Source organism: Pipistrellus hanaki, assembly GCF_964339955.1.
Source record: "Pipistrellus hanaki genome assembly, chromosome: 4".
Lineage (NCBI taxonomy): Eukaryota > Metazoa > Chordata > Mammalia > Chiroptera > Vespertilionidae > Pipistrellus > Pipistrellus hanaki.
The window spans coordinates 91,462,809-91,489,464 of NC_140506.1; the positions used below are offsets into that span (position 1 = coordinate 91,462,809).

At 50.4% G+C, this 26,656-nt stretch overlaps 1 protein-coding gene across 7 annotated transcripts; it reads left to right on the plus strand.

Moving 5' to 3' along the window:
- The first annotated feature begins 32 nt into the window (after nucleotides 1-32).
- HAGH (hydroxyacylglutathione hydrolase) lies at nucleotides 33-19,433 on the plus strand. Of its 7 annotated transcripts, XM_084882464.1 has the most exons (10): nucleotides 494-623; nucleotides 1,817-1,868; nucleotides 2,668-2,840; nucleotides 3,367-3,431; nucleotides 5,001-5,118; nucleotides 9,161-9,269; nucleotides 12,530-12,633; nucleotides 12,958-13,059; nucleotides 18,683-18,762; nucleotides 19,152-19,433. In XM_084882464.1, the coding sequence occupies exons 3-10, from the start codon at nucleotides 2,736-2,738 to the stop codon at nucleotides 19,249-19,251; spliced, it is 783 nt and encodes a 260-aa protein (XP_084738590.1). In that variant the 5' UTR covers nucleotides 494-623; nucleotides 1,817-1,868; nucleotides 2,668-2,735; the 3' UTR covers nucleotides 19,252-19,433. The 7 variants fall into 7 exon arrangements, with proteins under 7 accessions (XP_084738588.1, XP_084738594.1, XP_084738591.1 ...); XM_084882462.1 differs by lacking the exons at nucleotides 494-623; nucleotides 1,817-1,868 and adding an exon at nucleotides 33-211; XM_084882468.1 differs by lacking the exons at nucleotides 494-623; nucleotides 1,817-1,868 and adding an exon at nucleotides 85-211 and having other exon boundaries at nucleotides 2,668-2,844.
- Nucleotides 19,434-26,656: the final 7,223 nt, after the last annotated feature.

The window sequence follows — 26,656 nt, forward strand, 5'->3', positions numbered from 1 at the left end:
GGCAGGACTTGGAGTCGAGCTCTGATTGGTTGGTAAGTGGGGTGGGGCGCGAGGCAGGCACTGATTGGCCACGATTCGCGGACGCCGGCGTGTGCTGTCCGCCTACGCCTCGCACCGCCGCCCGCTCTCCGCCCCGTCATGGTGCTGAGCCGGCTGCTCGGCCGCAGGAGTCTCACCGCGCTGGGAGCCGCTTGCGCCTGCCGCGGCCTGGGTAAGTCGGCCGGGGCCGGCTAGGCCGGGGCAGGGTTGACAGCGGCAGGGCCGGAGGCGGGACAAGTCAGGTCCGCGGGCCCTGGCGGGTGTCATAGCCGGGAGTGGCAGTTGGGCCACCTGAGCTCCCCAGGCGTCCCGGCGGCGCCGGCGGCCCGCAGCCGGGCGTAGGGTTGGGCGTTGGGCGTTGGGCGTGGACGCAGGGCGCGGGCCCGCGCCGGTGCGGGGCAAGGAGCCACCGGCCACCCGGCTGACGCCTGACGCTGTTTTTTAAATCGACATAGGACTTTAACCCTCGCTGACGGCGGCAGGCAGGCCAGTGGGGTTCGAAAGGCTGCACAGCAGTCGGGTCAGGCTTTGAGGGCTGAAGACAGTGGGTAGCTGTCACTGAGGTTGCTGAAGGATTGTGCTAGGTAAGGAGCGTGTTCCCGGCGCACCGCCCACCTCCCCGCCAGCCCGCAGCCCTCACGTTCCTTGACGCTGGGCTGTGCGGTGCGGGGGTTTCCCCACATTTCCATACCCTCACCCCACAAATCCCGTATTTCTCACGCCCTAAGCAGTGATGTGACTGCCTAGGGCCCCAGAAAATGCTATTATATTCATCAGAAAGGAAACCACATCTTTTCATCTGAGTTTTGGTTGTCAAGCAGAACCCGAGGCACGGAATCTAAAGCGATGACAATGGGGAGAACCCTGGGACAATGCTGGGGTCCTGTGGGCTGCAGGACCCTGGCCCTCCCTTGTGTTTCCATCAGTGCCTCTAAAATGAGAGGCATTGGGCACACTGGCCTCCAAGGGTCTGCTCTTCAGCTGTCAGATCAGATTCTTACCTCTTGCTTTTTGGAATTTTTTTATATCTTACTGAATTTTTAAAGAGAGTAAGGGAGAGGAGTAGAGAGAAACATCGATGAGAGAAAAACATCAATCAGCTGCCTCCTGCACACCCCCCACCGGGGATGTGCCTGCAACCAGTGTACATTCTCCTGACTGGAATCGAACCCGGGACCCTTCAGTCCTTAAATCGACGCTCTATCCACGGAGCCAAACCGGTTTCAGCATGTTGGGATATTTTGGCCTTTATTTTGAAATCTCCTTTTCCTTATTTCCTGATATTTTACCTGGCTGATTAGCAATAGGGGCGGTCTCTGGGACCTGATTAGCAGTTACCTAAATGACAGGAGGGCATTACATAAGCAAATGGAACAAACAGGCCATTTTCAAATTCTATTGCAAGCAGTTAAGGTTCTGGAGTGGGTAATGTGTCGCCATTACTGAGGAAAGAGCCTGCTTTGTTTTTCATTTAGGACAGCTCATCACCGCGTCAGGGCTGAGTGTCTGTGTCAGGGTAGACTGTAGGGAATCGCCAGGAGTTGATGCCATGCAGGACTGGTTCCATTCAGAAGAAGTCAAACAAAACATGTCTCAGGACTTGGCCCAGACCACAGGCTGCAGATCCATACACTCTGCTTACACAAAGGTCACTGTTGCCAACCAGTGAGCTGGGAGCATTTCTCAGGCTGTGGGGGCTGGGTTATATAATCTTTGGAAAAGGAATAAGGTTTCTGGTGGTGATTGGACCAGATGAATTCTTTGGTATCTTCCCCAGGTTCCCAAGCACCACCTGTAAATACCGGTTCTTCTTGACCAGGGCAGAGTGGGTATGTTCTATGGGAAGTAAAAAATGGGGCCCCTTTGAGGAGTTTTGTTTCTGTCCTTCTGCTCGCCTCCCACCCGCACCCGCACTACACACACTGCTCTGTTAGTGTAGTCGTCAGGCTCAGATAGCACGGGGTCTCAGGTACCTGGCGGAACATCACAAACTTGATCATACAAAAATGTCTGTTCTGCTCTGCACGAGGAGAAGGGTCTGGCAAATACCCGGCTAGTTGTCCAAGGGAAGAGGGAATTGGATATCTGTGCATGATCATTAAAGCGACCGTGCAGGCACTTTCCCTGACCATGGCAGAAAAGGTTGAACCTGCTTTCGATGCCCCTGGGGACATGGCCTGTCTGTTAGTCAGTCGGGGCTCCCTGCTTTCTGGATCCCTTTGGGGAGAGGCCCCACCCAGCACACACCCCAGAATTTCATGGCTGTCTCTGTCACCTTCTATTATACAGTTTTAGCCCCTTTTATGCTAAGGCTTAAGGGCCTCCATGAATTTTTAGATTGAATATTAGGAGTTTTATTGTTGAAAATATTCAGATCATAAATCTGAAAGAGCTGATTTCCATGAATATGAGTTGTTTTCTAGAATTTCTTACTGATGTGGTTAAATGAGGATATTCTCTTTTTCACAGAAACTTAGACACCCCTGCAGGGCGAGCCTCATGCGTGGATGTTCACTGCATGTCGCTCTGGGATGTCACATCCCCAGGACGCCCCTGTTGCTGTGTCGCTGAGGGCTGTGCCTGATGTGGCCTCACATGACCACTGACCAAAACTGTGTTCTTGTTCAGGTCTAGTCCAGCTGGGACTTCTCCATCACACAGATTTGAGGAAGAGCTTGACCGTGGAACAGGACGCCATGAAGGTTGAGTTATTGCCTGCCCTGACCGACAACTACATGTACCTGATCATCGATGAGGACACCAAGGAGGCCGCCATTGTGGACCCAGTGCAACCCCAGAAGGTGGGAGGAGTGTCCCCGGCACCAGCTCCTCATCCTCCGATGTGTGTGACAACCTCCGTGCTCTTGCAGCTTGGCTGAAGCCAACTAGAAACGAATCTATTTCTTTTTTTAACAAACAATTTAAATAGTGCCCAGCCACTATTATCGGGGCAAAGGGCCAATGAAAGGGGTAGGGTGACCAGAAGCTTTGGTGTGGTAAGATCAGGCCTTGTGTCTGTTACGTCCTTGGGCAGAGAAGCAGGAGCTGAACTTGGTATTGTCTGCGCTTCCTGAAGGCTTTGTACCCTTGACCAGAGGGGTTTGGAGAGTTCATGGGGTGGGGGAGTGGGGGTGAATTGCCAAGTGTATCCAGAGAGAGAAAGGCCACTGTCACCCTGTTCTACCAAAGTGAGGCCGAGTTGGCAGGGTCCCAGAGCCAGCCATTCCTGGCACACCCCGAGTTCCGGTTGGGCCCCCCAATTGGGGCTGGTGAGCCAGCACTTGTAGTGTGACAGTGGCCTCGGTCCTGCTTCCTGTTTGGTTTCAGGTTGTAGAAATGGCCAAAAAGCACGGTGTGAAGCTGACTACGGTGCTCACCACCCACCACCATTGGTAAGTGCACTCCAGAGGTGAACTTCTTCCAGGCCAGCAGAGCTGATTAGGCCTGGTGGCTCCCTGCCAGGCACACCCTGAGGGTGGGGTTGGGTGGGGTTCTCACAGGCTCTCTGGGTCCTCCCGCAGCTGGCAGTCTGAGTCACCTGTGCCCCCACAGCTGTGACACTGTGCAGCTGAGGGTCTGCCTCTGAGAAGGCTCCGGTGTCAGCCTCCGTGCCGCTGCCCGATCCCCTTGGCCCTGTGATGGGGCCTGGTAATGGGGGTTCTGTGGGGAGATGCTTCTGCCATGAGACGACCTCCAGCAATGCCTCTGAAAGCACTGGGCTTGTGTGATGAGATGTTGGCCTCAATGTTAGGGAAAAAACTAGACTAGACTTTAGTGTTTTTAAAACAACAGCCATATTTGGAGAGGTTGTGTGTGGCTTTTTTCTTTTTATATTTAAAGGCTAAATGATAAAAAAGCACCTGTGTTTTGGTTTAGGATTAGAATTGTATGTCCACGGTCCTTCTTTGAGATTTTTGAAACTTTTGAGGTTCTTCAAAGCTAATAATAATAATAATAATAATAATTATTATTATTATTATTATTTGGTTCTGATCCCCTGTCCCAAATAACTGCTAGAGTGCAGCTGACACCTTTGAGTGAATCTGTCCCTGTAGCATTGCTATTGTTTAGCCTGTAGGAGCTCCGCTTCACCAGCCTTTTCCCCCAGAAAGAAGATGGAGCCTTTCTCTGGGAGTGGTGTATGCAGGTGGCTTGGCCAGCTTGTTAAATGGTGGGAATGTCTGGCTTGATAAAACTAAGTTGCTGAGTCTCTGGGACATCAGGTGCTAATTACGGACTGGGTTTACAGCCCTTGCCCTTGGCCTGAGCTACTTAATGCAGCCTCTTTCTTTGGGAAATCTGCCTCGTGGGCCTCCATGTGGCTGCAGGAAGCACCCCTGTTCCTCAGCTTTGCACAGTTTGCTTCTCTCTCCCACGCTAAGATATCCCCACATCAATTGTCATTTTCTGGAGGATTTTCTCAGCACATGTGTTTATGCTAGAACATCAACCCTAAACTGAGCTCCAGGGTGTGGCCTGTGCCTCCCGCCCACTTATCAGTGGTGGTGAGCGGGCTTAGGGGTTGGCCCTGACCAGCGTGTAACAGTCCTTTGAGGGAAGGAGGCCAAAGGGCCAGCCTCCTTTTATCTCTGGCCCTGCTGTTTCTGGGCCCGTCAGAAGAGGCCATAGGAGACTGTGAGTGACCAGAAAGCCCTGGCCCTGTCCTGGAACGGCTGCTCTTCAAGTGTGGGCACACGCCCTGCCCTGCGCTGCGATCAGGCCCCGGCTGAGCTAAAACTGGTGTAACTGACCTCCTTTGTGAAGTGCTGAGGCAGGGGCACCGAGGATGTTCTTATCAGTGGAGCCAAATGACACAAGAGAAGCCAGTTTCCTGTGTTGGAAGATGCATTTCTACTTCTGATAAGCATAGCTAGGAAAATAAAATTTCTGTTTGGGCAGGGTTTACAAGCAAGCAAAGCTCCTTCATATCAGCAGTAGCCCTAGGTCTTTTCTACTTCCAGGGACCATGCTGGTGGGAATGAGAAGCTTGTCAAGCTGCAGCCTGGATTGAAGGTGTACGGGGGCGATGAGCGGATTGGGGCCCTGACTCACAAGATCACACACCTGTCTACACTGCAGGTGAGAAATGGACCGCAAAGGAAATGGATGTCAGGCCCTAGAGCACATGTGTCAAACACAAGGCCCGCGGGCCAAATCCAGCCCGCCAGGCCTTGCAATGTGGCCCGCACCGCGCTGTCATCACTGCACTCCGCTGTCAGTTTATGACATTGTCAGTTTATGACTGTTCAGTAAACCATTCGGCCCGCGATTTAGGCTGGATTTTAGATTTTGGCCCCTTCTCTGATTGAGTTTGACACCCCTACCCTAGAGCATAATGTGGGGTAGGGGCACGGTGGGAACACCGCCTCCTCCACCTGGCTGTCCTCTTTGTTTCCCGGGGTCCTAGAGGGGCACATAAGGGCTTGGCTGTGGAGACAGCCTTACTGGTGGGTGGGTGGGGGCTCTTGGCTGCCCGAGCCTGGGCAGTCCCCTCTGCATCACAGCCAAATCAGTGTGCAGATGATGACTAGATAAGAGAAGAAGCTGCAGGGTACAGCTTAGAACTAATGGGAAATTAAATATGGACGCTACATGGGATCATGTTCTCATGCTGTTGCTAAATGTCTTGGATGTGATGATAGTGAGGTTATGCAGGAGGATGCTCTTTTCTTAGTAGATGCAGCTGGAGTGTTTAGGGGTGATTTGTCAGGATGTGTGTGACTTGAAATGTGTGAGTGTGGGGAGCACGTGCCCCAGATGTCTGCATTTGGTGATGCAGGTCAAGGTCATACAGATGTTCATCTTTATTTCAAGTGTTGTTGTATTTTTTGGGGGGTGTATTTTTTTTTAATCTTTATTGGTCAGATTATTACAGATGTCCCTCCTTTTTCCCCCCTTAGCTCCCCTCCACCCGATTCCCACCCCACCCTAGGCCCTAGCCACCCCACTGTCCACGTCCATAGGTACTACATACATGCATGTAAGATCTTTCTCCAATCTCTTCCCACACACCCCCACATATCTCCTTCCTCCTGATATTTGTTAGTCTGCTTCATTTCCATACCCTTGATTCTATTACCGTATTTTCCGGCGTATAAGACCGACCCCCTAATATTACAGTTAAAACATAGGTTTAGGCCTATATTCGCTGTATAAGACTACCCCCCACTTCCGAGGCAACACCAGTTCATTTTTTAATAGACCGCCTCTCTGACTCTGGCCAATCCAAGCAGGCTTTTTATGCATGCAAATTATACATGTTCTGTACCCGAAGCTACATTGTGTTCTAGTAAAAAGCCTGCTCAGATTGGCCAGAGTCAGAGAGGCAGTCTATTAAAAAAAGAACTCAGAAGTGGGGGTAGTCTTATACAGCAAATATAGGCCTAAACCTATGTTTTAACTGTAAAATTAGGGGGTCATCTTATACGCCCGGTCGTCTTATACGCTGGGAAATATGGTACATTCACCAGTTTATGCTGTTCCTCAGATTTTTTATTCACTTGTTGATAGATACGTATTTGTTGTCACTTAGTTGTTTATAATTTTTTATCTTTACCTTTTTCTTCTTCTTAAAGAATACCCTTCAGCATTTCATATAATACTGGCTTGGTTGTGATGAACTCCTTTAGCTTTTTCTTGTCTGTGAAGCTCTTTATCTGACCTTCAATTCTGAATGATAGCTTTGCTGGGTAGAGTAATCTTGGTTGTAGGTTCTTGCTATTCATCACTTTGAATATTTCTTGCCACTCCCATCTGGCCTGCATAGTTTCTGTTGAGAAATCAGCTGACAGTCATATGGGTACTCCTTTGTAGGTAACTGTTTTTCTCTTGCTGCTTTTAACCCTTCGCACTCCGAACCATTCTGGACATTGGCTACCAGCTACTCGACGCTACTTTGCGGCGGAAACATGCGTTGAATTAACTCAATTCCCCGTAATCACTAATAAACTGCAATGTCTCCCCTGAGAGGGGACATCCGAGTGATATGCTAGAATTCCGATGTCCCCTGACAGGGGACAGCGGAGTGCAAAGGGTTAATATTCTTTGTTTGTCTTTTGTCCTTGGCATTTTAATTATGATGTGTCTTGGTTGGTCCTCTTTGGATTCCTCTTGTTTGGGGTTCTCTGTGCTTCCTGGATGTGTAAGTGTATTTCTTTCACCAGGTGGGGAAAGTTTTCTGTCATTATTTCTTCAAATAGGTTTTCAGTGTCTTGCTCTCTCTCTCTTCTTCTGGCACCCCCATAATTCAGATGTTGGTACGCTTGAAGTTGTCCCAGAGGCTCCTTACACTATCTTCATGTTTTTGGATTCTTTTTGCTTTTTGCTTTTCCAGTTGGGTGTTTTTTACTTCTTTGTATTTCAAATCTTGGACTTAATTCTTGGGATCTTCTACTCTACTGTTGAATTTATTTATATTATTCTTTATTTCAGTCAGTGTATGCTTAATTTAAGACTAGTCATTTTTCATTTTCTTGGCATTCTAACTAAAATCCTTAAAGTTCTCACTAAGTTCCTCAGAGATTCTTGAGTAACCTTATAACTGTGGTTTGAACTCTATATCCAGTAGTTTGCTTTCTTGCATTTCTTTCATTTGTGACATGTTTCTTTGTCTCCACATTTTGGCTGCTTCCCTGTGTTTGTTTCTATTACTGGGTAGCTGCTAAGTCTCCTTGAGTTGATAGAGTGGCCTTGTGTGCCAGGTGTCCTTAGGGCCCAGTGTCTCAGCCTCTCCAATCACATGAGGTGGACACTTTTGGTGCATCTCTTTGTGGGCTGTGTGCAGTCTTGTTGTAGTTGAGCCTTGATTGCTCTTGGTATCACTGGGAGGAATTGACCTCCAGGCCAGTTGGCTGTGAGGACCAGTTGTGTTTACAATGGAAGAGCTGTGTCCTGGAGACACCCTTATGGGGAAGGACTTGCTTCAGTGGGGCTTTGGTGCTCACTGAATCTGCCCCTTGAGTGTGTCACTTATGGAGGTGAAGAGTTGTAATCTGATATGGTCTTGCACTGACCACTGGGTACACTGACTCTTGGATTTCCAAAATGGTGCAAAGTCAGCCACTGCCTGAGGCCACCCAGTAGAAGCTACAGAGAGATGTGCAGATTCCTCTTCTTTGTATCGGGTTGGGAAGTGCCCAGATGAAGCCCAGCTGTGAAGCAAGATAAGCTGGTGCTGCTGGCCTTGGGCCTTCTTTTGATAGGTTTGGGGTTCCCTGACCCAGCTGCAGCTTGTTTGACAGGTTTTAGACTGAGAAAGGACAGGTCATTCATATGCAAAAGCTGCTGTGCACAGCTTGGGTGGGGTTGTAAATTGGGTAGGGCGGGATCTCAGGGAATCACCAGGGCAGAGCAAACAGCAATGGTTGCCAGTCAGTCCTGCACTGGGAAAATCCCAGCACAAGAACAAAAGCACCTCCATCTTGAAGAAAGGTGCCCCCATGTTCCTGCCCCAATGCCAGACAATCCAGTTTCTCCCTGTATATGTCTGGTTTCCCTCCTCCCTCAGTCTCGCCTGGCACTAGAGTTCAGAGCAAGCGGGAGCTTGTATCTCCTTCCCGATTAAAAAAGCAGCATACCCAGGTGCCAACTTGTTCTGTGCCTCCACACCTCCTACCAGTCTCAATGTGCTGTCTTCTTAACCTCTAGTTATAGAACTTCCACTCAGCCAGCTTTCCCATGGTTATGCATGGAGATGTTCTGTATTTTAGTTGTAATTTTTATGTGGTTGTGGGATGAAGCAAGTCCAGATGTTTACCTATGCCGCCATCTTGGCTCTCTGGGGGCATGTATTTTTTGATGTGAAGAGGTGGGAGGAGAAAGGAGACAGAAGAAAAACAATAAAAGGCCAAACACCTAAGAAGCAAAACCATCTAGACGCCTAGTTCAGTGGCTTATTTTGAGGGAGAAAACAAAAGAAGCCCCTTTGGCTTTGCACGTCAGCAAATACCAGGTTCTAGGGTGGTCCCTACCCCTGGGGACACCCCTGAGGACTGGGTCTCAAGGTCACCAGCAAGATCCACGTCTCGCTGTGTGGGAGGTGTGGGCCTGAGCGAGACCTATAGACCAGCGGGCCCTGTGCTTGTGAGCCCTGGGCCACTCGCCAGCCTGTGCTTTGTTTCAGGTGGGGTCTCTCAACGTCAAGTGCCTGTCAACACCGTGTCACACTTCTGGACACATCTGCTACTATGTGAGCAAGCCTGGCAGTTCCGAGCCCTCTGCTGTGTTTACAGGTGAGGGTTCAGGTTTGTGTACTGGGGGCTGGGTGTGCTTTGCAAAGACCCTCTTGGCACAGGAGTGGAGAAGCAGAGCATTTCCTGCCTGAAACTACACAGGGCTGAGAGGAGGCCACCGCCCTCAGGGCAGAGCCTGGGGCTCAGCTTCACACACATCGGGGCAGGCAGGCTGGGTGGACTCAGGGAGGAGTGGTGCCTCCTGGTGGGGCTGGTCTTGTGCTTCCCCCTGACCACTGTCTGGTGCCTTTCCTTGAGACTCTGCCTGGTAGAGATGCAGCCTGAGCTGCAGTACCTCCAGCAGCTGCCAGGTGGCAGGGCGGAGCCTCAAGCCCGCCTCATGTGAGCCTAACTGATGCCCTTCTGAGTGCTCACACTGCCCATCCCTCCGGGGGCTGTGAGCCGAGTAGGTATGGCGAAGTCAGTAGCCAGTCTTGGTCAGGGTCTCCTACACAAAGCAACCCTGAGAGCGCCTGCCTGGCAGCCCCGCCACGCTCAGAGGTGGTGGGAAGTTCCGGTAGTGGCTGCAGTCTGCGGAGGCCGGACCCTGAGGGAGGTTTGGAGGCACGCCCAGCACTGGGCTGAGGAATTGAAAGGATGTTGGTGCTCCACGAAGCAGAGCGGCCATGTGACAACCAGGCATTTAGGGCGGCACGACCCATGGCCACAGACGAGCAGTGGTGGCTGAGCGTGCCCGGTGAAAAGCAGGCCTGTTGGCCCCATGGAGCCCGACTGCCACCCTCATATTTTAGTGAATGTAATAGTTTTCAAGCTCTGTGTCTTCCAGAAATGTAAATTGTAATCATAATATTGTAATTGCAGTGAAAGTTTAAAAAAAAAAAATACAATGCTGAGTGCAGTATGGGCTCCTGGATTGGATCCTGCCATGGAAAAAGGGCCGTTGATGGGAAATGTGCATTGAGTGGGGTGGAGTTTTTAGTTAATAACAATGTGGGGCCGAAACCGGTTTGGCTCAGTGGATAGAGCGTCGACCTGTGGACTGGAAGGTCCCGGGTTCGATTCTGGTCAAGGGCATGTACGTTGGTTGCGGGCACATCCCCAGTGGGGGGTGTGCAGGAGGCAGCTGATCGATGTTTCTCTCTCATCGATGTTTCTAACTGTCTATCTCTCCAACTCTCTCCTCCTCTCTGTAAGAAATCAATAAAATATATATATATTTAAAGACAATGTAGGGACGCAGGCTTGTAGTTTGGACAAATACATCAGGGAAACGCCAGCTGGGTGGGGGTGCATAAAAGGCCTCTGTAGCTTGTCTACAAATCTAATATTATCCACAGATCTCAGGTTTTTAAAAATATAGGCAGCTCTTTTCAGTGTCTTCACTGCAGTGATGGAGGTGGGGCTGTGAGGCAGGTTACAGTCCCTGGGCACATTGAGGAGCCCCAGCCTCATGGTGGGCTAATGACTGTGGTGTGGAATGGGCATTTTGGCCCCCATGCACGTGTGCACTGCCCTGAAGTGGTCTCACCTGTGCGTGTGGTGAGAGCAAAGTGTCCTCACTGAGTGGTGTAGGCCTGAGTGGAGAGGAGTGTGCCCGGTGCCTGGCCTGACAAACCCTCAGGACATCACACTCCTGTTTCTACTGGACATCAGCCTGCCCATCTGTCAGGGGGTAAGGCAGTGTCTGCCTCCCAGGGTTGTCAGGACCGGGGGTGTGGGTGGGCCCCTGGGGACTGTGCTGTTAGAAGCTGGGTCTCGCTTTGGAAGGTGCAAACACAGACCTGAACTGTGTCCTGCACAAGTTGTCACCGTTTTCTGTGTGGCAGCAGCTGGCAGGGATACATTGTCTTATTGGTGACTTCAGTAATAAAAATGTGAAAAAGTTTAGTGTCCTCATTGGGGGCTAATGGTGTGGGAAATAAGACAGTCCAGCAGGGCGCTGGCTGGCCTGTGTGTGCAGCCAAGGAATCTACAGCACGCAAAGCTGGGCTTATTGGTGGCCCCAGGCCTCCAGCCCAGGTCTGAGGACCCAGGGCCACGCTCCCTCCCCCTAAGATGTAAGCAGAGGAGGGGCAGCCCAAAGAAGAGTGTGGCTTTGGCCTGGGGTGTGGTGGGCAGGACTGACGGGTCAGGGAAGAGGCTTGGCAGGTGCTGGTGGAAGAGGAACGTTGCTTGGTGTTGTGGGGTCCCAGGCTGTCCTCACCACAGGGGCCTGGAGAACAAATGCCTGTCGTTTCTACTTGGCATGGAACCGAGCCAAGACTCCGGAGGGAAGCAGCAGTGCATCGAGACCTGAAGTGTCTTCTGAGGGGACACTCTAAAGAACAGAGCCAGGCCCTAGCCGGTTTGGCTCAGTGGATAGAGTGTCGGCCTGTGGACTCAAGGGACCTAGGTTCAGTTCTGGTCAAGGGCACATGCCTGGGTTGAGGGCTCGGTCCCCAGTGGGGAGCGTGCAGGAGGCAGCAAATCAGTGATTCCCTCTCATCATTGATGTTTCTATCTCTCTCTTCCTCTCCCTTCCTCTCTGAAATCAATAAAAGCATATTTTTAAAAAGTAAAGAACGGAGTCAGGCCCTAGCTGTTTTTGTTCAATGGATAAAGCATCGGCCTGTGGACTGAAGGCTCTGGGTTCAATTTCAGTCAAGAGCAAATGCCTGGGCTGTGGGCTCCATCCCCAGTAGGGGGCATGCAGGAGGCAGCCGATCAATGATTCTCTCTCATCATCGATGTTTTTCTGTCTCTCTCCCTTTTCCTTCTTCTCTGAAATCAATAAAAATATATTTTTTAAAAAGAATGAAGTCAGGAAAGGGTGATCTGTAGGTTGGAGGTTCAAATCTCGAGGGCTCTCGTGGGCTGTGGTCCTTTGTGAGGGGTTCCCGATGAGATCACGGAGCGTGCTATAGGATGGCGCTGGCTGCCTGGGAGAAAGGAAGGGGCCACTGGGCGGGTGGGAACAAGTGCTGGGTAAGGGGTCTCAGCACTGCAGCTAACGGATTGGGCAGTGAAGCGAGGAGTCAGCCTGACCCTAAGGTTTGGGCATGAGCAGCTGTCTGGGAGCTGGTGGAACCAGTGAGTGAGACCGGAGTGAAAAGCTCGGCGTGGGTGGGAACCGAGAGCTGTGGGTTGTCTTGGGCTCTGACGGGATCTAGGCGGAGGACACATCGGATGCTGGGCCCAGTCAGCTCGGGGACAGAGTGCCCGCGGACAGCAGGGGGCCAGCATTGCCCAGTGGTGAGCCTCAGCCTCCCAAGGGGTGTGTCCTGCCGGCGGCCTCACTCTCCATGGCTGTCCTCTTCCAGGTGACACCTTGTTTGTGGCTGGTTGCGGGAAGTTCTTTGAAGGGACAGCGGACGAGATGTACAGAGCCCTGATCGAGGTCCTGGGCCGGCTCCCTCCGGACACAGTAGGCAGAGCCCTGCCGGGTTCCCTGGCTGGTGGTGTGCGGACATGCCCGCTCTCCCGCGCTGTCCTCTGACCGCCTGTCCTGCACCCCCCTCGCCCCGTGGCCACCCTGTGTGTGAGGAAGAGTGGGCGGGCGGGCACTTCCTCTAGGACCGTGGGTTTTCTTTAAACGTAGTTTTTATTCTCTCACATACTCGCAAGAAGTGTGTTGTCCCAAGGCCTGCTCCCTGGTGTCACTGGCCCAGCACAGGGCCTGGAGGCCAATACTGAGGAGTGTGAGGGGATTAATGATCTTCAGAGCTCCTGGGTTTGGCTTTTTCCTCAGAGAGTGTACTGCGGCCATGAGTACACCATCAACAACCTCAAGTTCGCTCGCCACGTGGAGCCCAGCAACACCGCCGTCCAGGAGAAACTGGCCTGGGCCAAGGTGAGTGGGTATGTGTGGGCACGTCCTGTGTGTCAGTCACTGCGGAGTGCCTTCCTAGGTCTGGCACTCAAGGCATCATGTCCAGAGTGGGCAGCCAGTGCCCCTTAGGGCCACGGACAGCAGGAACCAGGTGGCTTCTCCGATCCTGTCTGGCCCAGTGGGTCCGGGCTGGGCCTGGGAGTCTGTTTCCTAGGCCCAAGTGCCAGATCCCGCCCCCTTCCCATCCTGGGCAGCAGGTAGGACGGTGCAGCTGTTCGCTCTGGAGGCTGTTTGACTGAAAGGTGTTTATTTCAACTATGGCCCCAGACTTGCTCCTTGGCTCAGCCCAGGGGTTGGCTTATTGTCCTGGATTCTGGGGCTTCGGAAACGCAGCTGGGGTGCTCTGGGTGGGCAGAGGGTCCCACTGCACTCACCGAGGAAATGTACACACCGGGGGAGGGAACCTCAGACACAGGGGAGCTCCCTTTTGCTGAGTTCGGTGAGTAAAGCTACCTCACCTAGTTTTTTTCTTCTTTTTCTTAAATAAATCACCTGGTTTTGTTGAGCATCTTTATCAATTTGGTGGGGGTGGGGGGTGGGAAGGCTTATAATTCCTATAAAAATTTAAATACACCCTAGCCAGTTTGGCTCAGCGAATAGAACATTGGTCTACAGACAGAAGGGTCCCAGGTTCAATTCTGGTCAAGGGCACATGCCCCGGTTGCAGGCTTGTTCCCCAGTGTGGGGTGTGCAGGAGGCAGCCCATCAATGATTCATTCTCATCATTGATGTTTCTATCTCTCTCTCTTTCTCTCTGAAATCAATAAAAATATTTTATTAAAAATTTAAATACTATCTTAATCAGTTGATAATTTTTTTTATTTATTTTTATTTATTTATTTATTTTTTTACACTGCACATGTATGAATACTTTTTTCAATGTAAAAAACTCATCCTGGCCCTAGCTGGTTTTACTCAGTGGTTAGCGTGCCTGCCGACTGAAGGGTTCTGGATTTGATTCCCGTCAAAGGCACATGCCAGGGTTGTGGGTTTGATCCCCAGTAGGGGGTATGCAGGAAGCAGCTGATCAGTGATTCTTTCTCATCATTGATGTTTCTCTCTCCCTCTCTTTTCCTCTCTGAAATCAATAAAAATATATTTTTAAAAATCAAAACAAAACTCATCCTGGCCCTAGCTGGTTTCGCTCAGTAGATAGAGAATGTCAGCCTGCAGACTGAAGGGGCCTGAGTTCACTTTTGCTCAAGGACACGTACCTCAGTTGTAAGCTCTTGGCCATGGTGGAGGCAATCAATCAATGTGTCTCTCTCCCATCAGCGTTTCTCTCTCTCCCTATCCCTTCCACTATCTGAAAATCAATGGAAAAAATATCCTTAGGTAAGGATTAAAAATAATAATAAATAAGATAAAAAAATATCCTGTATTTATCATATACATAACTGCTTTGTGGCTTTCTTTTCACTAATACTGGGTCTCATTATTCTTTCCATAGCAATTCATACAGATTAAACTCATTCTCTTCATGGTTATCTGCTTTTTTTAAACTAAATTTTATTAAGGATAATTTATATACAATGAAAAGTACCCAAGTGAGCATTGTATAGTTGATGAATTTTGACAATATATGCAACTGTGTAACCCCCAACGCAATCACAATACAAGACATTTACACTACCCCCAAAAGTTCCCTTACTCCTCCTCATATTGCTAAATGTATCCCTAAGTACTTCATGTTTTTGGATTTTATTGTAAACTACAGGCCCGGTGCACGAAATTCGTGCACTCGGGGGCAGGGCCTCAGCCTGGCCTGCAACCTCTCGCAGTCCAGGAGCCCTCACTCCTACTGCCCACCTGCTTGCTGCTCCTTACCATTCACTCACTGCGCCTTATCAATGCTGCAGGAGAGGCTCTCATCACCACGCTGCTCTCGCCAACCGTGAGCCCGGCTTCTGCCCATGGGAGGGCACTGACCACCAGGGGGAAGCTCTGCATTGAGCATCTGCCCCCTGGTGGTCAGTGTGCATCATAGTGATCTGTCGTTCTGGTTGTTCCTTCATAACGGTTGTTAGGCTTTTATCATATGGATAGTATTCCATTGTTTGGATATGTCACATTTTGTTTATCCATTTATCTCTTGATAGACATTTGTGTTGTTTCTAGTAATAAAGCTGCTATGAACATTTGTGTACAAGTCTTTGTGTAATGTTTTAATTTCTCCTGAGTAAATAGTGGAATGGCTGGTTGTATTAGGTATACACTTGATGTGTAAAGAAACTGCCAAACTATTTTCCTAAGAGTTTGTATTATTTTACATTTCAACCAGCAAAGTAAGAGTTCCAGTTGTTCCACGTCCTCACCAACATTGGTATTGTCAGTCTTCTTTAACTTGAACAGTTTTAATGGGTATGTAGTGGTGTTTCACTGTGGTTTTACGTTGCATTTACCAATTATTGGCCATTTTTTGAAGTGTTTATTCAAATCTTTTTGCCCATCTAAAACATTGGGTGGTTTTCTTCTTATTGAATAACTAGAGGCCTAATGCACAAAATTCACGCACGGGTGTATTGGGTGTCCCTCAGTCCAGCCTGCACCCTCTCACAACCTGGGACCCTTCAGGTCGGGTCCCTAGGCCTGGCTGGCTGGAATCAGGGCTTATCGGGGCTCCCCGGCCCCTGCTGGCTGCTGGCCCCACCCCCGCTCCTGCCGCTGTTTGCCATCGTGTGGCTGCTGTCCGCGCCCTTCCCACCACTGGATGCCCCCCTCTGCAGGCGACAGGCATGGGGTGTGATCACTTGGCTGGCCTGGGCCTCCCTCTGCAGGCGATCATCGGGTGTTGGCTGGCCTGGTGCCATTGCGTGTCATAGCATGGTCATCCGGAATGTGGTTCAGACGGTCATTCTGCTGTTTGGTCGATTTGCATATTATGTTTTTATAATAGATAAGAGGACTTTTTAAAAATATGTAATGGATTTAAGTCCTTTTTCAGGTATGTGTATGGTGAATAGTTTCTCTCATTCTGTAGCTTGCCTTTTATTTTCTCAACAATGTCTTTTGAAGAGCATTTTAAATGTTGATGAAGTCCAGCTTATTAATTTTCTCCTATGGTTTATTCTTTTTTGTTTCCTAAGAAATCTTTGCTTTTCCCAAGGTCAAAAAATTTCTATGTTTTCTTTGGGAAATTTTATAGTTTTAGCTTTTATTTTGAGATTAGTATGGCCCCTTCCAACCAATATCTGTTGGCTCTGTGATATTCCTTCGTCATTTCTGATGTTGGTAATTTGTGTTCCTTTTCTTCAGCATTCTTACCAATTTTGTTGATTTTTTTAAAGAACAACTTTTGCCTTAATTTTACTTATTTGCTTTTTCCATTGCACTGATTTCTGCTGTTATCTTTTTAAATTCCTTCCATCTACTTACTGTGGACTTACTTCTTTTAAAGATTCTTAATATGGAACTTGAGTTCACTGATTTTAGACTTTTCTTTTTTTTTTCTTTCTCCTAATGTAAGTACTAAAAGCTAAAAACTGACTTTCAGGAACTGCTTTAACATTATCCCATACATTTTCAAATGTTATATTTTCATTAACTTCAATTTGAAATATTTAAAAAAGATCCCTGTGAGTTCTTCTTTGACACATGGGCAAAACAGCACGGTGTTAAACTTCTTTTGCCTTTTAAACATTTTATGAGAATTTCCACACATATGAAACGTTCATATACCTAACACCTGTTCTCGTCTAACATTTTGTTGTACTTATTTTACCACTGTCTACCCATCCATCTTACTTTCAAATACACTAATGTGGCAAGTCACCTCTACATCATTTTACCAATCTCATTCGAGAGGACACAGCGTTTCCAAGCTGCTCTGCGAAGGGGTGCTGCCCTGTTCACGTTTCTGCACCCTCCATCCTTCCTTCCCGCAGGAAAACCGCTGCCATTACACTCCCTCTGACAGACAGCCTAAGAGGTTCGGCCGTTACACTCCCCCAACTCCGCATGCACAGACCTGTTTAAAGTTATCCTTAGAAGAGTTAACCTGTTTTCTTCCCTCATAGGAAATAGAATAATATTTCTTAGAAGTGAATAAGGAGCACTGAGAATATTGTAAAAGATTCTAAGCTTATTTTCAGTGACAGGAAGAGAACAGAGATTAGCAGTAAACCTCCATCTTGACCTCCTGCGCCATCCCTACTCGACACACCTCTCACGGTTGAAGGATTTCTTTCTTTCTTTCTTTCTTTCTTTCTTTCTTTCTTTCTTTCTTTCTTTTTATCTTTTCTTTCTATCCTTTCTTTCTTTCTTTCTATCTTTTCTATCTTTTCTTTCTTTCTTTCTTTCTTTCTTTCTTTCTTTCTTTCTTTCTTAAAAACAGCTTTATTGAAGTATAATTAATCAATCACATAATTTACACTTAGTGTGTACAGTTAGATGGTTTTCCATATATTCGAGAGTTGTACAATCATCACAATGAATTCTAGAGCATTTTCATCACCTCAAAAGGCATCTCATACCTACTGGCAGTCACGGCTTTCCTGTCTCCTCTCTTCCCGGCCTTGGCGCCATCACTCCGTTTCTATAGGCATTAATGGATCGCACAAATGGGCTTCTCACTGGCCTAATGTGCGGCATGTTACCAGCTCCATTCCTTCTATTGCTGCAAAATGGCTGTGGTTAGTGATCCTCTTACATGTCTTTAACCGCTGTGAGCGCCTCCCTGCGTAGACACCGGGCAAAGGGGAACGAAGGAAGCCAGGCAGCCTTTGCCTCCGAGGAGCTGCGATAACCCCCAGCCCCCCACGCTGGTGCAGGGCCGAGAGGGGCAAAGAAGGCACAGGCCAGAGAGGACTTCGGAGGATGAAGGATTCTTTCTTGATGCCAGTGATCACAGTGTGTGTGTGGGGGGGGGTGGGGGGGTGGGGGGGGCAGTAAGATCCAGACTCTCAGGTTTGAGGGCCCCTGAATGGTCAGGCAGCCTGGGTTTGGGTGTCAACAACTATGGCGTGATCCTCCAGGTTAGCCGGGCAGAGGCAGGGGGTGCTGGGAGGATGGAGATCCCAGCTGTCAATCCTGACCTTGCAGAGTTTCTATAGAAGCTAACAGTTGGCCAAACGGCCCAACTTGCGTCTTCTCTCTGTCTGATTGGCCAGTGTTGATCAGGGCAAGGCCATCCTGACTGGAGGTGACAGGGTGCCCGCTGAGGGCTCTTCAGAGTGCTTCTCCCTCCGGAAGCCTGAATAGCCCTACTCACCACCCTGCAGAGGGGGCTGTTGTGCCAGGGGAGGACCCTGGGCATCTGTCTTCTTGCTGTTCTTCGCAGTAATGAGCTGTGCACAGCCCATGCACTGTCTTGGATGTGGGATGGTGGGTGTTTTCTTCTTTTCATGTTTTCTGCATTTTTGCTTGTTATTCTGTAACATGGAACATAAACCTCATTTAATAAAAGAAAGCTCCATGTTCCCCTGCCCCTCCCCCTCCAAGACAGCAAAGGAGATGGGTTGTGGCGGCAGCTGCAGTGCTCCTCTCCCCCCTCCGTGAGCAGGAAGGGGCCTCCTCAGCCAGAAGGTGTGTTTGAAATGGGGACGTCCAGGAGTTTCCGTAGTAAAGTGCTGTGTTTCCTTTGCAGGAGAAGTACGGCATGGGGGAGCCCACAGTGCCGTCCACCATTGCAGAGGAGCTCACCTATAACCCGTTCATGAGAGTGAGGTGAGGGTGCGAGCAGGTGGGCGCAGGCGCTTGGCCTCTGTTTCACTCAAGCTCTGTGTCCACCCACTTTAACTCCTGACCACCCCGCCTGGTGGAGACTGCCAGGAACCCGGACTAAGAATAGCCACGAATCAGACACGTTTTCCAGCGGCGAGGTGGGGACACTCCTCGACGCCCTGGCAAGCACACGGGTCTGTCCAGACCCGAGCCCAGGCCGGAAGGCGGGCGGGCGCATTCTCACGGAGCCTCGTGGTGCCGGGCATTGCCAGAGGCCAGCACGCCACCCACAGTTAGAAACACCCAAGCTGGCCCTGGGCTCTTCCCCGGTGTCCTGGGAGGGGTCGGTGCGCGGGGCAGGGCGGCCTGCATCTGGCACTCGGCTTCTGCAGGGAGAAGACGGTGCAGCAGCACGCGGGCGAGACGGACCCGGTCACCACCATGAGGGCCATCCGCAAAGAGAAAGACAGTTTCAAGGTGCCCCGGGACTGAGGCCTGGGTGCCCGTGGCTGCTGCATCCAGTATTCGGATGTTTTAGATGAAAATTCCTGCTGGGAGTGTAGGAAATTCGGTCTCGTTTTAATTTAAATTAATTGTAAAGCCCTCTGCTTGTGTTATCAAATGTTTTAATGCACATTTACCAGAGAAGAATTTAGAAAGTATTTATTCCCGAAGCTCTGCTTGCGGACTGTGTTCTCTGGCTTTTTTGTGGGGCCCCTGCAATACACCCCAACAAAAGCTGTCCCTCTTCCTCCTCCCCGGCCAGCAGCCCCGTGCTCCCCAAACAGAGCCCCTGGGAGGGGTGCGCGCTCCTTCCTCCTGGCGCCATAGAAGGGACCTGCTATCACGTCCATTTCTCCCTCCTCCCTCCCCCAGCGACTGCTAGAGGAAATCATTCTCTCAAGGACCGGTGTCATCTTCACAAAGTCGCTTTTTTGTTGATGTCAGGCCTGGAGGACCTTCCTGGGCTGGGACATGGATGCAGTGAGGCCATAGGCTGAGGCCAGGCGTGCGGGAGTCAGGCACTCACAGAGGCTCCACCTTTGCACACCCCATCCCTGCAAAGGCTGCCTGTCATGGGGTGTCCCCAGGGACCGGTATGGGCAAAGAAGCTGACGGGAGGGGCCGTCAGGGTACTGTCTGCGTCGGAGAGTCGCCAGGCTGTGAGACATGACCGTCGGCACCTTGCAGCCTCGCTCAGGCCTGGGCCGGGAGAGGTTCCACGTCCTTCCTCCCGGGGGCGGGTGGAGGCCCGAGGCCGAGCTCTCTGTGAAGGTGCCCTGCTCAAACGCTGCGCCCTCTGCTTTTGTCTGAGCTTGAACGGTGGCTGTCCTGGGGAGCCGCCATGCTCGGGTGGCTCCTCAGCTGCAGTGTCAGCTAGTCCTAGGCCCTGGGCACCTGGTAGGCTCTGCACTGAGTGCCAGCCCAGGCGGGGCGGGCTGTCCGAGCTCTGGGGTGTCACAGTGTATTCAGGGTGTTTGGTGGTAGGAAGATGGGGTGTTTGTTCTCAGCTGACGCTTATGGATTTGGAGGTTTTCTCCTGTGTGTGGTTTTTCGTTTGGCTTCGGTCTGTTACGGAAGAACAGTGCCAGGCGCTGAGCCTGGCACTCAGCCTCTGGTCAGTCTTTGCTGTTGTGACGACACCCATGCGGACCTTGTGCCACAGCTTCTGCTGATGTCACCTTTGCTGCTCACCCAGACAGGTCACGCAAAGCACGACTGTCTGTCGCCGCTCCCTCTGGAGGCCTCAGGTCCTGAGGGTCATCGGTCCCTGTCCTGGCTGAGCTTAGGGCGCAGGTCACTCTGCAGTTGCCTGCATGCTGCCGAGTCTGGGAACCCCTCCTCCTCCTCTGGGAGAGCTGAGCTCCAAAGAATGGGTGTTTTGCCCCAGCTGGTTTGGCTCAGAGCATCGGTCTGTGGACCGAGGGCCCTGGGTTTGCTTCCAGTCAGGGGTACTTGCCTGAATTGTGGGCTTGGTCCCCAAAAGGGGGTGTGCAGGAGGCAGCTGACCAAGGATTCTATCACTGATGTCTCTCTCTCTCTCCCTCTCTCCATTCGTCTCTGAAATAAAATTAAAAAAGTTCTTTGCCCTGGCCAGTTTGGCTCAATGGATAGAGCACTGGCCTGCGAACCAAAGGGTCCCAGGTTCTGTTCCAGTCAAGAGCATGTGCCTTGGTTGCAGGCTCCTCCCTGGCCCGGACCCTGGTCGGGCTCAAGTGGAAGGCAACCAATCGATGTATTTCTCCCACATTGATATTTCTCTCCGTCTTTCCCTCTCTCTTCCACTCTCTAAAAAATCAGTGGAAAAATATCCTCGGGTGAGAATTAAAAAAAGAAAAAGAAGAAAAAGAATGGTGCTTTCACCTGGATGTGGTGGGGCCCTGCACCGCCCTCCCAGACCGGGTGGCTCTGGCTCGGTAGCTGGGCTGCAGGTGGGCTCACGGGTGAGGTGGGACTTGTGGCCGGTGGCTGGTCGGGTCCACAGCTTGAAGTCCTGCCCTCCGTCCCTGCGGCAGCAGAGTGGACACCGGCGGAGGGATGTGTGAATTCAGAACACGTGGCCCCTCCAGTGAAGCGCCCCCTGCACCAGCGTGGTGCCTGCTAGGTTTTCGCTTCTTATTGACCAGGAGTCCTTTCGCCCATGCAGCAAACTGCCCGAATTCTTCGGCTGTGGGTGTGGACAGTTTTGGTTGTGGGTGTGTATCACCTAGTTTGTTGCCAGCTTCAGACTCTGGTGCTTTGTTGAAAAAATTCTTAATTTCTCACAGTCAAATGCATCATTTTCCACATCATGGTAAATGCTCTGTCCTGTTTAACAACGCTTTCTCTCCTCTGATGCCTTCCTGTAATTTCACTCAATCCTTTTTGCTTTGCTTTTCACACTGAGGTCTAAATTCCTGTGAAAATGCAATTTATGCCAGTGAGTGGGTTCCCGGTGCCTCTCTCCGTCTGCCCTGCCAGCGCCGTGAGCGTCCAGGTGCCCATGTCCTGTGGCTCCATGACCTGTTGGTGCCCGCTGTCCTGTCACTGAGCCTCAGGACAGTCCATTTCCAGATGGGACAGGGCCCGCCTCGGCCTTTAGGAGTGTTGGCCCCTTGCCCTGACGTAGAAATATCTGGAATTCGGACTGGAGTGATAGTGACTCACTGGATTGGGGAGAAATTTTGGGTGGTTTGGAGTTTCAGGTGTTCCATGCTGCTTGTCCACCGACTGGGTCTCTGGTGCTGTCCACGCTGGGCCACCACAGCGCACCTGTGGTGCCGACCACGTGTCAGCACAGACCCGCCAGTGGCAGGCATGTCCCCAGCATGGCTGCCCTCACCAGAGACAACAGCCTAAGGCTGGGGCCCCCAGGCCTCCTGCACTTTTGACCAACTGGCTGCAAATTCGGGGGGTTCCCATGAGCCCCTCGGATTCAATAACTCAGTAAGATGACTTAGAATTCAGAGAGACACCATACTCCTGATTTTATTATAAAGGACATACGTTTTAGTAAAAGAATTCAAACCAAGACCAGCCAAGTGAGAAGACCCACAGGGTGAGGTCCAGGAGGGTCCAGAACACTGACTTACCTCTCCGTGGAGTTCAAGCGTGTCTCCCTCCTGGCACATCCGGTGCTCACCCACAGGAAAGGCTACGAGCCTGTGTCAGTCAGTCTGGGGTGTCACTGTCAGCCGTGGAGGCACTGACCACGTGACTGAACTCCTGCCAACCCTCTGATCCAGGGCAGCCTTTTCAGTGACAGCCTTGTTGAGTCACCTCATCAGTAAGCTCAGGGGCAGGGGCTTATGAAGGAAGCAGAGGCCGCTTCCCCTCACCCGGGACAAAGGCCAGAGAAGTTCCTCATTATCCGTCAGATGTCTTTCACCAGGTTTATAGCTTCCTTCCCAGAGGCCAGTTCTCTGGGGCAGTGTGGTCCCATGTGCTGTAAATGGCACCTTCCCTTAAATGCCCCCGTGATCAGAAAGGGCAGCCGACTCTGTTCCTGGGAACCACTGCACTTGCTCACCCTGAGGCTATTCCTCTGCAGACCTTTGAAGCTCCATCTGGGGTGTTGGTTTTCCGGAGCTCCCTGTGGAAGTGAGGCCGTGGGCACATCGGCCTTTGTTCTGACGTCACTGCTTTACCAAATGTCTGTCACTGCTTTACTGAATGTCTGCACGTGCAGATGCTGGACGCTCCGCTCCAGGGACTCAGGGTGAGCAGACAGGTCCCTCCCCCTGTGGAGCTGCTGTTGTGGTGGCGGGATGAAGACAGATGACTGAAGTGCTGGCAGGCCAGGGGGGGGAGCACTGCAGAGAAAAGACACACTCAGGGATAAGGTGCACAGAGCACCCCTCACTGAGGAGGGCCATGAGGTGAAAACTGAGGGGCTCCAGGGGCAAGCTGCCCACATATCTGGGAAAGAAAGCAGGTGCAGAGGCCAGGGGCAGGCCTGCGGCAGAGCGAGGTGTGCGGACAGTGAGGGGAGGGGGGGTCAGTGTGCAGGTCACGTGAGGACCTTGGTGCCCACACTCAGATGTGCAGAGGCAGGTCATGGCTGACCTAGGACCTCCGAGTGGCACGGCAGGGTGGCCGGAGAGGCAGGGCGGGAGGTGCAGGCAGAGGCCTTTGCTCCCAGCTGGGATCTGAGCCGTGAGTGCTGAGTTAGGGGGATTCCACGTCCAGTGACTCACTAGGGTCGTGGGGACTCGGGTTTGGACACTTTGCGTTTAAAATGCCCATGAATATATATGGAGGGGGGGCAATGTTAAAATTTGTACACAGACAATAATTTAGTAAAAAAAAAAAAAGTAGCAGGGATGAGGTAGTGTTTATATTATTTTAACATTTTTAAATGTACACACATGCCCAGAAACCCCCTGGTGATAAAGAATGGACTATGTAAAAGAAAATTGCCCGGCTCAGCCGGCAAGGCTCAGTGGTTGAATGTTGACCTATGAACCAGGAGGCCACAGTTCAATTCCCAGTCAGGGCATATGCCTAGCTTGTGGGTTTGATATCCAGTGTGGAGCACGCAGGAAGCAGCTGATCAATGATTCTCTCATCATTGATGTTTCTATCTTTCTCTCCCTCTCCCTTCCTCCCTGAGATCAATAAAAATATATTTTAAAAATATTAAAAATAATAATAATTAAAATAATAAAATGCCCGTGAAACCACTGGCAGGCAGAGGAAGGTCAAGGCGAGGTCCAGCCGGGAATGCTGTGAGGAGTCACCTAACGCCCGGGGCGGGGCCGTCAGGCAGGAGGTGAGATGCCAGCGTTCCTCTGGAGCCGAAGAGGAACCGCCAGGGAGAGGACACAGGAGCGCGTTGCCGGAGGAAGTGGCAGGTGTGACACCGCAGGCCGAGGCTGCTCCTCCCCTCCAGGCTGGTGTCGGCTGAGTTGCCATTAGTCTTGGGCTAAATCCCATTTCATCAGAATTCAGCTGCTGGTTCCTTTCATAGCCTTGTCTGGTTTTGGTAAACGATAAGCACTTTTTTAGGAATGTTTCTTATTCAGAGGTTTGTGGAAGACAGTTCTAGTCTGGCCCGGTGTCTCTTTTGTGGGTATTTTTAATGGTGAGGGCTACTTCTGTTCTTCTTCGGCTGCTTTTGTGTGTGTTTTTCTTTCCTGTTTACTAATCATGTTTGCAATGTCCTTATCTGGGCTCCCTCTCCTGACAGAGCTCTGTTTGCTGTTTGCCTCTTGCTTCGGGCTCCTTTCTTTCTTTCTCCTGCTTGCTCTACTACTCAAGGAAAGCAAAAAATCCTCAAGTATCCAGTGTCAGGCATGACACATACGGTGCACAGAACTTTCATGACTTCTCTCTCTATCTCTCTCTCTCTTTAAAATATATTTTATTGGCCGAAACCGGTTTGGCTCAGTGGTAGAGCGTCGGTCTGCGGACTGAAGGGTCCCAGGTTTGATTCCGGTCAAGGGCATGTACCTTGGTTGCGGGCACATCCCTGGTAGGGGGTGTGCAAGAGGCAGCTGGCCCATGTTTCTCTCTCATCGACGTTTCTAACTCTCTCTCCCTCTCCCTTCCTCTCTGTAAAAAAATCAATAAAATATATATTTAAAATATATTTTATTGATTTTTTTACAGAGAGGAAGGGAAAGATATAGTTAGAAACATCCATCAGCTGCCTCCTGCACACTTCCTACTGGGGATGTGCCCTCAACCAAGGTACATGCCCTTGACTAGAATCGAACCCAGGACCTTTCAGTCCCCAGACCCGTCCATCCACTGAGCCATACTGGTTTCGGCACGATTTCTCATTTTTCTTTCTTTCCTGACAGCGGTTCAGGCATCTGAGGTGGACTAAAATGATCCCATCAAATAGAAACAGAGTCCTTGTTACTGATTCCTAACCAGCATCTTCTCTCTTCCTTCTGAGGGCTTTTATTTTTGGTTAATCCTCACAGGAGGACATTTTCCCATTGATTTTTAGAGAGTGGAAGGGAGAGGGAGAGACAGAGAGAAATATCGATGTGAGAGAGATACGTTGATTGGTTGCCTCCTGCACTCACCCAACCAGGGCTGGGGAACCTGCACCCAAGGTCCAGGCTCTTGACCGGAACCTTAACCTGGTCCTTCAGTCCTTAGGCGGACACTCTACCCACTGAGCCAACCAGCTAGGGCTGAGGATTTTTATTTTACAGTATTTCCTGCCTGCGCTGTCACCTGTTTCTCTGGATGTGGGCTCCATCTCTCACTAAGCCTTTAAAACACCTGTATGAGGAAAAAAAAAAAGCCTCAAATAAGAAAACCTAGCTTCTACCTTACGAAATTAGAAAAAAGACCAAATGAAACCCAAAGGTAGCAGAAAAAAGAATAATAGGAATTGAATGAAATACAAAACAGAAAAACCAAGTTCTTTGAAAAGATCAACAAATTGACACATCCTTAATTATACTGATGAAGAAAATAAAGAGCCATAGCTGGTTTGGCTTAACAGATAAGAGTGATGGACTACAGGCTAAGGGGTCTGCAGACTGAAGGGTTGTGGATTCAATTCCGGTCAAGGGCACATGCCCAGGTTTCAGACTCAATCCCCAGAAGGGAGCATGCAGGAGGCAGCCCATCAATGATTCACTCCCGTGCTCTCTAAAATCAATATATGTATATTTTAAGAACAACAGACTTACCATCTGGCAGTTGTGGAGGTCAGAAGTCTGACATGAGCCTCACTGGATGGGCAGCAGGCAGATTTTCTGAGACTCCAGCGGGGGCAGAATCTGTTTCCTTGCCTTTTCTAGATTCCAGAGGGGCCTACTTCCTTGGCTCCTGGCTTCCTGCCTCCATATTCAAAAGCTAGCAACTGTGGGTCAAGTCCTTCTCACTTTGCCTCACAAACAAAATCAGGATAGACCTATAACAAAAACTGAATTGATAAAAGTCTTAAGTCTTCATGCAAAGAGAAGCCCAGGCCTACATGCCTTCACTAATGCATTCTATCAGTAACCAATCACACCGCAAACTCAGAAAGTGTGTGTGTGTGTGTGTGTGTGTGTGTGTGTGTGAGAGAGAGAGAGAGAGAGAGAGAGAGAGAGAGAGAGAAGATACTCCTCCAGAAGAGCAGAACCTCTTCCACTTTAAGGACCCTGTAATTACATCTGCTCCACCTGGAAAAGCCACTTATCTCGCGATTGTGAGGTCAGCTGATTAGCAACCTTCATTTCCTCTGCTAAGTAACCTGACATAGTCACGATTCCAGGGATAACAACATGGGTATGTTTGGTTGGGAGCGTCAGTGCCTGTCACAGCATCTGCTATGAAAAATAACCAGCATCATATTCATGGAGAATGACTGACTGCTTTTCTGTAAAATCAGAAACAAGGTAGGAATGTCTGCTCTTGCTACTTCTACTCAGCCCTGTACTGGATGTGCACTAAGGTGCACACACACACA